Here is a 12,249-nt window from a genome sequence, read left to right as displayed (position 1 = left end):
TAGGAAAGAGGGAATGACAATAGGTGCTAAATCTGTGAGTGACAGGAATCAGGTTTCGGTACAGAAATGAATGAACTAACCAACTAATATCCAAACTACTAGGAAAACAAAGGCTATGTTCTTCTACTCTAATTCTCTGTGATGAGAGTCTAACTCAAATTTTCCCCTCCAGAACTTGTCACTTTTCACATCTTTCAAATAAACATCTGTACCCATATTCCCTCATTCCTCTGACCTTACCCTGAATATCCATGTGTCATCTACTTACCTGACTCATTAAGCTTTCACTGAAACTCACTTGACTGCGATCACTGTCCAAACCCCATTCAGTGTCCTCTAGATTTGCAAAAGTTGCTTTTCTACTCATTCCCATGCCTAGCAATCAATGTAAAACCATAAAACCTCCTCCTTTAACTTAAGTACATCTCCCATTAAGTATTGGTCAGTTCTATCTAACTTACACTGGCATCTATCATTTAGGTTACCTAAGTATTGTTTTAACCAAGAGTACCACTATTCCTTCCATGACAAATGAACAAGTATAAATAGATAGCCTACTTTTCAGCTCTATTTCAGATAATTCCCTTACACAATCACAGAACATCCTGTAAGAGAGAGAGAGAGAGTGTGTGTGTGTGTGCGTGTGTGTGTGTGTGTGTGTGTGTATCAGGTCATAAAATTCACTATGCCATATGTTATATTCTAAGTCAAGAGACTTCACAATGTAATGAGTTTCCAATAACTAAAATGAATAATCACAAAATAGCAATGTTGTCAACGCTAGACCAGAAAACTTCAAATCTAATATTCTTTACTTCCATAAACATTTCAGCTCTACTATAAATTTGACCAAGTTGGCTCTTTTGTATTTAGTATATATACACAGACACACATTCAAAGAAAAAGCCACTAGCTGAAGACTTTGATTTTATTCTTAATACTAATACTTAATAAGCAAAAACATTATAAGTACGGTACTCATCTTACCACAAGATCTGACTGAAAAACAGTTTTCATTGTAAAGCACAGATGCTTTTTGTAATACATGCTGAATGGACTCCTTGCAGTAAAAATCCATAAATTCTAATGATCTTATAAAAATGTCAGTAGTATTGTAAATAAAATAGTTTTAAGCATTTTAATCTCCGTATCAGGGTTTAAAATGCAGTAAATGGTTCTGAGATACTTCATAAAATAGATGTCTATTTCAAACAGTATTTTTTTTAACCTAGGCTCTTTTCTTAGAGGAGTCTTCAACAAAATATGTGTATTTTCATCCAAAGTCACAGTGTGCCACCTAGTGCTGTATGGAGATTTTACAGAGGCCTGTTCAAATACTTAATGTTTCAATTAAAAGTATCGATATGAGTCCTGAGTGAAAGTTTTTATGTTAAAATCTTACAGTACATAATCTAAGAAGGTAAGTGTTCAGAATAGTCACCAAAGAGGCTAGGTACTTCTAAGAATTGCTCTCAGACAAAGAAACTTCTCTTAGGTTTAAAAAATCTAAATGATTTCCATTTTAACAACTTTCCCCATAATCTTGAAAAAGTTACAAGTACTATTTACTAAATGTCCATGTATCTGCCTCCATAAAACTTTCTACTTTATACAAATTCTTCAAAATTCATTCATACCACTACTTGCCCATAAAATGAAATTCCTTTGTCTTTTTTTTCCAATGTTTTTCAGCTTTCTGAATGATTCAGAGAAGAACCTTTCTCTTCAATTCCCACTACTAAAGCCCCTAATACTTTGAGTAGTACGAAGACAAGATTACTCATTAAGCTTACCTGAGAAACCATGTAACTAGTACGACGTCCCTAATAGTACAGAAAGATAAGCTGGAATCCTGTTCAGTCATTTATGATAACTTTATCAGTTTTTACCAATATTTCACACCATCTAAAGGTAAAACCATAGATGAACTAAGGATGGCTAAACTATTATAAGGGGGAAACAACTTCTATCTTGCATGAGCTACTCTGTTCTGGAGTCTCTGTTATAGCTCACTAGCCTAAACCCTAAATAATATATCAAGTCTTATCGAATCTATCTCCTAAATACAACTGGAGAATGTAAATCCACTACCACCACCCTAGTCCAAGCTATCATCGTCTCAAGCCTAAATTATTAATACTGTATCAGCCTCCATGACAGACACTACCATATGCACCAAAACCACTTGCTTTCTTTCCTGTCACAAAGCTAGACACCTTCCAGTCTTTCTTGCAGTCAGATGGCCACGTGACTAAGTTCTGCATGCTAGAATATAGGGGAAAATTAGATAAGCTAATTCCAGGCCTGGTTTATTTTTCTAAAAGTCTCCTGTATCGTTGACTATGCTCTTTCCCTCAATTCCCCACTTACTGGCCAGATGAACAGGACCTAGCAGGACTCTCTAAAGAATGATGGAGTCAAAAGATAACAATAAATTCAGTCCCATCAACATGTGAAAGGTCACATGCTGAATACCTACAATGAACTATTAAGTGAACAACAAATAAGCTACGAATCTATTGGTACCCCTTCTGGTTATTGAAACATAAAAGCCATCCAAATTGGAAAGGAAAAAGTCCAATTAGCCTCCTTCGCAGATGACATCTTTTATTTAGAAAAAGATAAAAACAGCCAGGTGTGGTGGCTTACACCTGTAATCCTAGTACTTTGGGAGGCAGAGGCAGGAGAATTGCTTGAGTCTTGGAGTTCAAGGCTGCAGTGAGCTATGATCGTACCACTGCACTCCAGCCTGGGTGACAGAGTAAGACCTTATCACAAAAAAAAAAAAAAAAAAGAAAAAAAAAAAAAACAGAAAACCTAAAGACTCCACCAAAATCTGTTAGAACTGATTAACAAATTCAGTAAAGGTACAGGGTACAAAATCAACATGGAAAAACCAACAGTGAACAAGCCAAAAAAAGAAAAATCAAGAAAGCAATCCCATTTACAATAGCTACAAAGAATATAAAGTATCTTGGAATCAATTTAACCAAACAAGTGAAAGATCTAGACAAGGAAAACTGTAATACACTGATGAAAGAGAATGAGGAGGATATAAAAATGGAAAGATATTTCATGCTCATTAAATGGAAGAATACTATAAAAACAACAATACTACCCAAAGCCCTTTACAGATTCAACGTAATCCATTATCAAAATACCAATGACACTCTTTACAGAAATAGAAAAATCCTAAAATTTATGTAGAATGACAAAATACTCCAAATAGCCAAAACAAACCTAAGCAAAAAGAATAAAGCTGGAGACATCACAGTACTTAACTGTAGTAACAAAATCAGCATGGTACTGCCATAAAAACAAACGCATAGACCAATGGAACAGAATAGAGACCCAGAAATAAATTCATGCAATTACAGCCAACTAATCTTTGACAAAGTTGACAGGAACACACACCAGAGAAAGAACACCCTATTCAATAAATGGTGCTGGGAAAACTGGATAACTTTATGCAAAAGAATAAAACTAGATTCCTCTCTCTCACCATACACAAAAATCAAATCAAAATGGATTAAAAACTTCAGTGTGAGATCTGAAACTATGAAACTACTAAAAGAAAACTTAAGGGAAATGCTCCAGGTTTTGGTAAAAAAAATTTTGTGTAAGATCTTAAAAGCACAGGCAACAAGAACAAAAACACACAAACAGGACTATATTATAACTAAAAGACTTCTGCACAGAAAAGCAAACAATCAACAAAGAGACAATCCACAGAATAGGAGAAAATATTTGGAAACTACCCATCAAATAAGAGATTAATAACGAAAACATATAAGGAGCTCCAACAACTCACTAGCAAAAAACAAATAACCCAAATTAAAGACGAGCAAAAGATCTAAACAGACATTTCTCAAAGGAAGATATACAAAATGGCCAACAGATATATGAAAAAAGACACATCGCTAATCACCACAGAAATGCAAATCAAAACTACAATGAACTATCATCTCATCCAGTTAAAATGGTTTTTATCAAAAGACAGGCAATAATATGCTACCAAGGATGTGGAAAAAGGGGCACCCTAGTACACTATTGCTGGAAATGAAAATTAGTATACCGTTATAGAGAACAGTACAAAGTTCCTCAAAAAAACTAAAAACTACCATATGATCCAGTAATTCCACTTCTGGGTATATATCCAAAATAAAGGAAACTAATATATCAAAAAGATATCCGTACCCCCATGTTTATTGCATCACTACTCACATATATGGAATCAACCTAAGTGTCCATCAACAAATGAATAAAGAAAATGTATTAGATATACAAAACTGAAAATCATTCGGCCATGAAAAAGAATGAAATCATGTCATTTGCAACAACATAAATGGAACTGGAGGTCATTATGTTAAGTGAAATAAGCCAGGCACAGAAAGAGAACTATCACAAGTTCTCCCTCACATGTTGGAGCTAAAAAAGTGGATCTCATAAAGATAGAGAGTAGACTGGTAGTTACCCAAGGCCAGGAAAGGTAGTGGAGGTAGAGTGGGAGGGGATAAAAAGAATTGATTCATGGGTACACATATATGGTTGGAGAGAAAAAATAACGCCTAGTGTTAGATCAGTGGGGTGACTATAGTTGTAATACTTTACTATACATTTCAAAATGGCTAGAAGAGAATAATTTGAATGTTTCTAGTATAAAAAGACATATTCAGGTTGATGATATAACCAAGTATGCTAATTTGATCTTAACAAATTATATGGCTGTATTCAATTATCACATGTACCCCCAAAATTATGTACATCTCTTATACAGCAACAAAATAAGATAAATTATTACTGGGGATACTAGAAAACAAGTTCAAAGACTAAAAACCAAGAAAAAATATAAAAAATAGGAATATACCTACACATGAGCCAAGCAATGTCATCAGAAAGCTATTTTAAAATAACTCTAATTAATATGACCTGAAAATAAAAGGTTTGAAATTTTCTGCAGAAAACTAGATTCCTTAAAAGAATCAAGTAGAAACTGTAAAACTGTAATTAATAACTCAATGAATGGATTTAACAAGAAATTAGTGAATTAGACTAAAATATCGAGAATGAAAACAGAAAAAAATAGAAAAGAGCAAAAGAAACATAAGAAATTTTTAAAAAGGTCAAACATAGAAGCAAAAACTGAAATCTATGGAAACGAGAAACAGAAAATGGGATCAGAGCACATAAAGGCTGGGAACTTTCCAAAATTAACAGAAACAGATCATACCACAAATCAACAGGCATTACGAATAAAATTGCGAATTTTTTAAATAAGAAGGTAAAATAAAAAGACAAACTATAGCATATTAAGGTAAAAAGTACTGACAACCAAAACAAAAGACCTTAGAAGTAGTCACAAGTAACCTCAAATTAATAAGAATAAAACTTACAAGTGACTTTCTTTAAGAAATAAATGCAAGTCAATAAAATAATACCTTCAAAGTGAAAAAAGTAAATAACTGCCATGCAGAAATATGTGAAAATATCCATTAAAAAACTAATAAAAAATGAAAATAATTTTTTAAAAAACACAGTCACCTGGGGAATGAGGGCAAGAGGGGATATGAATGGGGATTGGTGACTAATTACCAAATCCAAGGAGCTGCTGGCTTTATGTGTTACAATTTGCATTTTTTTTTTTTTTTGAGATGGAGTCTTGCTCTGTCACCCAGGCAGTGGCACTATCTTGGCTCACTGAAGCCTCCGCCTCCCAGCTTCAAGCAATTCTCCTCCCTCAGCCTCCCAAGTAGCTGGGACTACAGGTGCACACCACCACGCCCAGCTAATTTTTGTATTTTTAGTAGAGATGGGGTTTCACCATGTGACCAAGCTGGTCTCAAACTCCTGAACTGACCTCAAGTGATCCATCCACCTTGGCCTCCCAAAGTGCTGGGATTACAGGTGTGAGCCACCATACCCAGCACAATTTGCATTTTTATGAGCAAAATATTACACAGATTCTTAGAAGCTATACGATATACCTTTTCATTAAAAATACATATTTTGAAAATTAAAAATAAACGAGGAAAAACAAAAAATGAAATTCACATGGATGTTCTAGAAGAGAAATAAAATATTACTGAGGTTATGAGCTCAATAAATGTGTGTAACCACAAACTAGATACCGCAGAAGAAAGGGTAAGTGAACTGGAAAATACAACAGCAGGAAATATCTACATGAAAGCACAGAGGAAAAAGGAATACAGAACAGAAAATAAATATATGAGTCATAGTGAAAAAAGTCTTACATCATGGTACAAGAGAAATTGAAACAGAAAAAAATTTGAAAGGGAATGGCTTTAAAACTGACAAAATGTATTAGTCAAATTCTCCCAGAAGCTCTACAAACCCCCAAGTAGGATAATTACAAACAAAACCAAATATAAATAGATCACAGAAAAACTGATGAAAATCTGAAACAAAATCTTAAGAGTGTACAGAGAGGATAAGAGCTCACTACCTTCAAAGGAGTGACAATAAACCTCAGCTGATTTTTCAATAAACAGACATGATAAATGTCAGTAAACAGTGGAGCACCTTTAAGGTACTGAAAGAAAATTATTGGTTTTTAGTATAAAAAGCCTTGTAAGTAAAGGCAGTAAACTCTCCATTTCCTACTGGAGGATTTATTTAAATAAAATATGCTTATTAAACACACACACACACACACGCACACACACACACACACACAAGTATTCTAATCTAGTATAACAGTATAATATAGTATAATAATCTAGATTTGCATGCAAACCTACATTCTACTATTAAACTATACTATGTACTATATATACTATATTATACTATCATACTATGTTAATACGCTATAATAATCTAGGTTGGCATGCAAATGAAGACACCAAAAAAGGGTAAAAATATGAATAAAAGAGTATGAACACAAACTATATGAAAGTACTATAATCTTATGAAATTTTAAAGACACAAAAAACAAAGTATGCGACAATTTCACAAAAGGTAGAAGGGGAGTAAACAGAATTAAAGTGTAATAAGGCCTTTACATTCTCCATGAAGTGATAAAAGTAACAATTTATAATAGACTCTAATTAAAGTCAATAAGAAATGCTGGGCCAGGCACAGTAGTTCACATTTGTAATCCCAACACCCTAGGGCACTAAGGTGGGAGTATTACTTAAGGCTTAGAGTTCAAGATCAGCCTAGGCAACCGTCTCTACAAAAAAAAATTTTTTTAAGCCAGGCATAGTGGCACCCGCAGTCCCAGCTACTCAGGAGGCTGAGGTGAGAGGATCACCCGAGACCAGGATTTCAAAGCTGCAGTGAGCTGTGATGGCTCCACTGCACTCAGCCTGGACGACAGAGCGAGAGGGGGAGGGGGAGAAGAGGGAGGGAGTCAAGAGGGAGGAAGAGAAGGGGGAGGAGGAGAGAGGGAAAAGGGGGGAGGGAGGCGGAGGAAGGGGGAGGGAAGGAGAGAAGGGGCAAGAGGAGGAGGGAGGGAGGAGGAGGGAGGGGAACGGAGGGAAAGAGGAGAAAAAAGAGAAATGCTATAATCTCTAGGGTGCCCACTAAAAATAATAATACATAAATAACCAGCTTATAGGAAGAAATAGAAAGATATACTGCTAGAGTATATATAAATGATACTTTTAGAAAAAGGTTTATCAACCAGGAAAGCATAACAATGTCAAATGTGCACATATCTAATAATGCACAAGCAAAATTGAAATACAGAAAGCACAATTATTTTGGAAGATCTTAACACTCTTTTAGAAGCTGGAGGAACAAGCAGACAAAAAAGCTAAGTAACCATATAGAAGACTTGAACAACATAATTAACAAGGCTGATCAATCTGACATATCCCGAAACCAGCACTCAACAATGGCAAAAATATATTTTTCCAGGTGTATGTTTTCCAAACTGTCAATATCCTTACTCATAACTCAGGTCTCACTAAATTTCTTTTTTTTTTTTTTTTTTTTTGGGACGGAGTTTCGCTCTTGTTACCCAGGCTGGAGTGCAATGGCGCGATCTCGGCTCACCGCAACCTCCGCCTCCTGGGTTCAGGCAATTCTCCTGCCTCAGCCTCCTGAGTAGCTGGGATTACAGGCACGTGCCACCATGCCCAGCTAATTTTTTGTATTTTTAGTAGAGACGGGGTTTCACCGTGTTGACCAGGATGGTCTCGATCTCTTGACCTCGTGATCCACCCGCCTCGGCCTCCCAAAGTGCTGGGATTACAGGCTTGAGCCACCGCGCCCGGCATGGTCTCACTAAATTTCAAAGTACAGAAAGTACAAAGAGATATAACCTGAATAGTCCCCATGTGTTTGAAAGTTAAACAATACATTTCTTTTATTTATTTATTTATTTATTTATTTAGAGATGGAGTCCCATTCTGTTGCCGAGGCTGGAGTACAGTAGTGCGATCTTGACTCACTGCAGTCTCTGCTTCTTGGGTTCCAGCGATTCTCTTGCTTCAGCTTCCTGAGTAACTGGGATTACAGGCGCCTGCCACCATGCCTGGCTAATTTATTGTATTTTTAGTAGGGACAGGTTTCACCATGTTGGCCAGGCTGGTCTTGAACTCCTAGCATCAAGTGATCCACCCACCCCAGCCTCCCAAAGTGCTGGGATTACAGGTGTGAACTACAGCACCACACCAAGCAATACATTTCTGAATAACTCGAGGATCAAGGAAAAAATCACAATGGAAATTGTATTTTTAGTTGAATGATAATAAAATGATGGCAGGTTAATACAAGATGCAGCTTAAAGGAAACTTTATAGCTTTAAAGGGCATGTAAGAAAGAAAAAAGACTAAAAATAAATTATCTAAGTCTCTATTTCAAGAAGTTAGTAAAAGAGCAGCATGTTAAGTCCCAAGAAAGAAAGGAAATAATAAATAGCAAAAAATCAATATAATACAAGACTAACATGAGATACAGAAAAATCAACAAAACAAAAAGTGAATTATTTTAGAACACAAATGAAATGTACACTCCTTGTCAAGAGGAATCAAGTAAAAAGAAGACGAGGCAAAACTAGTATCCGGAATTGAATAGGAATATCACTACAGATCCTAGAAACCTCCAAACACCAAAAAGGTAACAAAAGAATATTATAAATAAAATTGTATCTGGTCAATCACTGAGGCTCATGCCTGTAATCCCAGTACGTTGGGAGGCCAAGGCAGGAGGACTGCTGCTTGAGGCCAAGAGTTCAAGACCAGGCTGGACAACATAGCAAGACCTCTCTCTACAAAAAAAATCAAAATTTTAAAAAAATTAGCCAGGCATGGTGGCACCACCTGTAGTCCCAGCTACTCAGGAGGTTAAGGCAGGAGGATCCCTGGAGGCCGGGAGCTCAAGGTCTCGGTGAGCTATGATCATGTCACTACACTCCAGTCTGGGTGTGATAGAGTGAGACTCTGCCTCTCAAAATAATAATAATAATTATTATTATTATTAAATAACATTGTAGCAATGAATTTGTAAATCTCCATGAAACAGACAAATCCCTTGAAAAACATAACTTACCAAACCTTGGCATAAAAGAAAATAAAAAATCTGAATAGTTACTGAAGAAATTGAATTCCACAAAGGAAAATCCATGATCAGATAGGTTTCACTGGTAAATTCTCCTAATCATTTAAGCAACAAATTTACATTAAAATTTCTAGACAATAAAGAAACTCATCTGATGAGGCCCACAAAACTCTGATATCAGAACCTAATAGGTCCATGCAAGAAAGGTAAATTACAATTCAGTGTCTTTTAAGAGAAAAGATGTGAAAATCATATATATGTATGTGTACAGGCACACACATGTAGGCCAGGCACAGTAGCTCATGTCTGTAATCCCAGCAAAACTTTGGTAGGCCAAAGTGAGCAGATCACTTGAGGTCAGGAGTTCAAGACCACCCTGGCCAATATGGCAAAACCCATCTCTGCTAAAAACACAAAAATTAGTGGGTGTGGTAGTGCGTGCCCGTAATTCCAGCTACTCAGGAGGCTGAGGTGTGAGAATCGCTTGAACCTAGGAGGTGAAGTTTGCAGTGAGCTGAGATCATGCCACTGCACTCCAGCCTGGGTGACAGAGTGAGCCTCTGTCTCAAACAAAAGCAAAAAATAATAATAATACACACACGTATGTATACACACACACATTAATACATGTATGTATACACACACATAAACATACTTGCAAATTGAATTCAAATAAGAGAACACAAGCAAGTTGGATTTATTTCAGGAATACTAGGCTGATTTAACATTTTCCAATCAATGAAATGTAATTCACAGAATTTATTAATCTGTTAATAAATGTATTCACAGAATTATATAATATTAACAGAATAAAGGAGAAAGCCTTATATTCGTATCAACAGATGGAAAGAAAAGCATGTGATAAAATTTAATATTTGTTTATAACTTTTCAATTCTTAGCAAACTATAGCAAACATATTTAACGGTATAAAATTGAAAGAGACAAGGATGTCAACTACTATCACCACTTCCATTCAACATTATACTGGAAGTTCTAGCCTGTGTAATAAGATGAGAAGAAGAATAAAACAGGGGAATTACAAGCTGAACCCAGGGCAGCTTGTTACACTAGGAAGTATAGAAATGCTCAAAGAATAATATGGATGTACCAAATAGACTTGGCTAGGTACAGCGGCTCACACCTGTAATCCCACCACTTCAGGAAGCCGAGGCAGGATAGCTACATGAGTCCAGGAGTTCAAGACCAGCCTGGGAAACATAGGGAGACCCCCCATCTCTACAAAAAAATTTTTTTTAATTGGCCCAGGTTCCCAGGTACTCAGGAGACTGAGCAGGAGGCTCGCTAGAGCCCAGGAAGTCAAGATGACAGTAAGCTGTAATTGCGCCACTGCATTCTTGCCTGGGTAACAGAGACCCTGTCTCAAAAGAAAAAGAAAAAAAAAATCCAAGAGCCAGCTTAAAGTCTCCCACTGGCTAATCTGGGACAATCTGAGTATCAAAATAAATAATATTAGATTACATTAAATAAAATTAAAAATCAGAGTCCAGACAGATAACTGAAGAGAATGTAAGCCTCTTCCTCATAAATCTTTAATAAGTTAATCATTAATGGATTCTGAAACTAGTTAGTGACAGTTTGATAAGGTACTGTCTATTTACAAAGCCTCAAAGTGCTTCTCCACAAATTACTAATATAAAAAGAGAAAACAGAAACTTTAAAGTAAAAAGCTTGATACTACACTACACTAACCAAGTGATCAACGTTAACAAGCAGGACGAATTCACATCATATACCTCCTAATGTGATGTATTGATAAGGACACATCATCAGTCATGTGATATTCTGCCCAAAATGCAAAACCTGAATCTAATCATGATGAAACATCACCTAAGTTGAGGAGACATTCTTCAAAATAACTGTTCTGTAGTCTTCAAAAATGGCAATCAAGCAAGAGAAAGGCTGAAGAATTGTTCTAGATTAAAGGAGACCACACAGACCCAGCAACTAAATGGATCAAGAAGAAAACAAGTATAAAAGACATCATTCAGGTAATAACGAATTTTGAATATCCACTGCGGATTATATAGTAATATTGTACAAATTTTAAATTTCCACATTCTAATCACTGAATTGTGGTCATGTAAAAGAATGCCCTTAATTCTTAGGAAATATACATTAAAGTATTTAAGGATAAAGGAGTATGTTGGCATCAAATACTCTCAAATGGTTCAGGGAAAAAGTGATATGTATACATTGACATATGTGTGCAGGCAGATATGTGTATATGGATGTATGTATATTTATAGATATTTGTGTGTTTCATACACACAAAGAGAGAAAGAAAAGAATAAAGCTAATGGGGCAAAATTAGCAATTGGTAAATCTGACAAAAGGATATGAGAATTCCTCATAGTCTTCTCACAACTTTTCTTAAATTTCAAATTATAACGAAATTAAAAGTTACCAAAAATGATAAAGGGGAATATTTTCATGTAGAAAGGAATATCTTAAGACACAAAAAACACTAATCATAATGGAAAAATTAACCAAACTTCATTAAGAACAGATCCTATTCAAAAGATGGTATTAGAAAATGAAAAAGCAAGCTACAGACTAGAAGACATATTCATAAAAGTGTCAAAGGTGATATTACAGTCAACGTAAAAAAAAATTCCTTAAATCAATTGCAAAAAAAGAAAGCCACTGAGTCAAGGCCAGGCATGGTGGTTCATGCCCATAATCCCTGAACTCTGGAAAGCTGAGAC

At 35.6% G+C, this 12,249-nt stretch overlaps 1 protein-coding gene across 3 annotated transcripts in view; it reads right to left on the bottom strand.

Annotated features, from left to right (window-relative positions):
- Window positions 1-12,249, bottom strand: part of SCAPER (S-phase cyclin A associated protein in the ER) — a 537,506-nt gene that overhangs the window by 496,697 nt on the left and 28,560 nt on the right. Inside the window, exon 3 of one of the 3 annotated variants that reach the window (XM_032267297.1) lies at window positions 6,464-6,550. The exons of the other annotated variants lie outside the window; for them this stretch is intronic. Within the exon in view, the coding sequence (XP_032123188.1) occupies window positions 6,464-6,550 (87 nt within the window). The remainder of the gene's footprint in view (window positions 1-6,463; window positions 6,551-12,249) is intronic. 3 annotated transcript variants of the gene reach the window in all.

Source organism: Sapajus apella, unplaced genomic scaffold, assembly GCF_009761245.1.
Source record: "Sapajus apella isolate SASKATOON/1434 unplaced genomic scaffold, GSC_monkey_1.0 scaffold168, whole genome shotgun sequence".
NCBI classification, from domain to species: Eukaryota; Metazoa; Chordata; class Mammalia; order Primates; family Cebidae; genus Sapajus; species Sapajus apella.
This window is presented reverse-complemented; position numbering and strand designations above follow the sequence as displayed.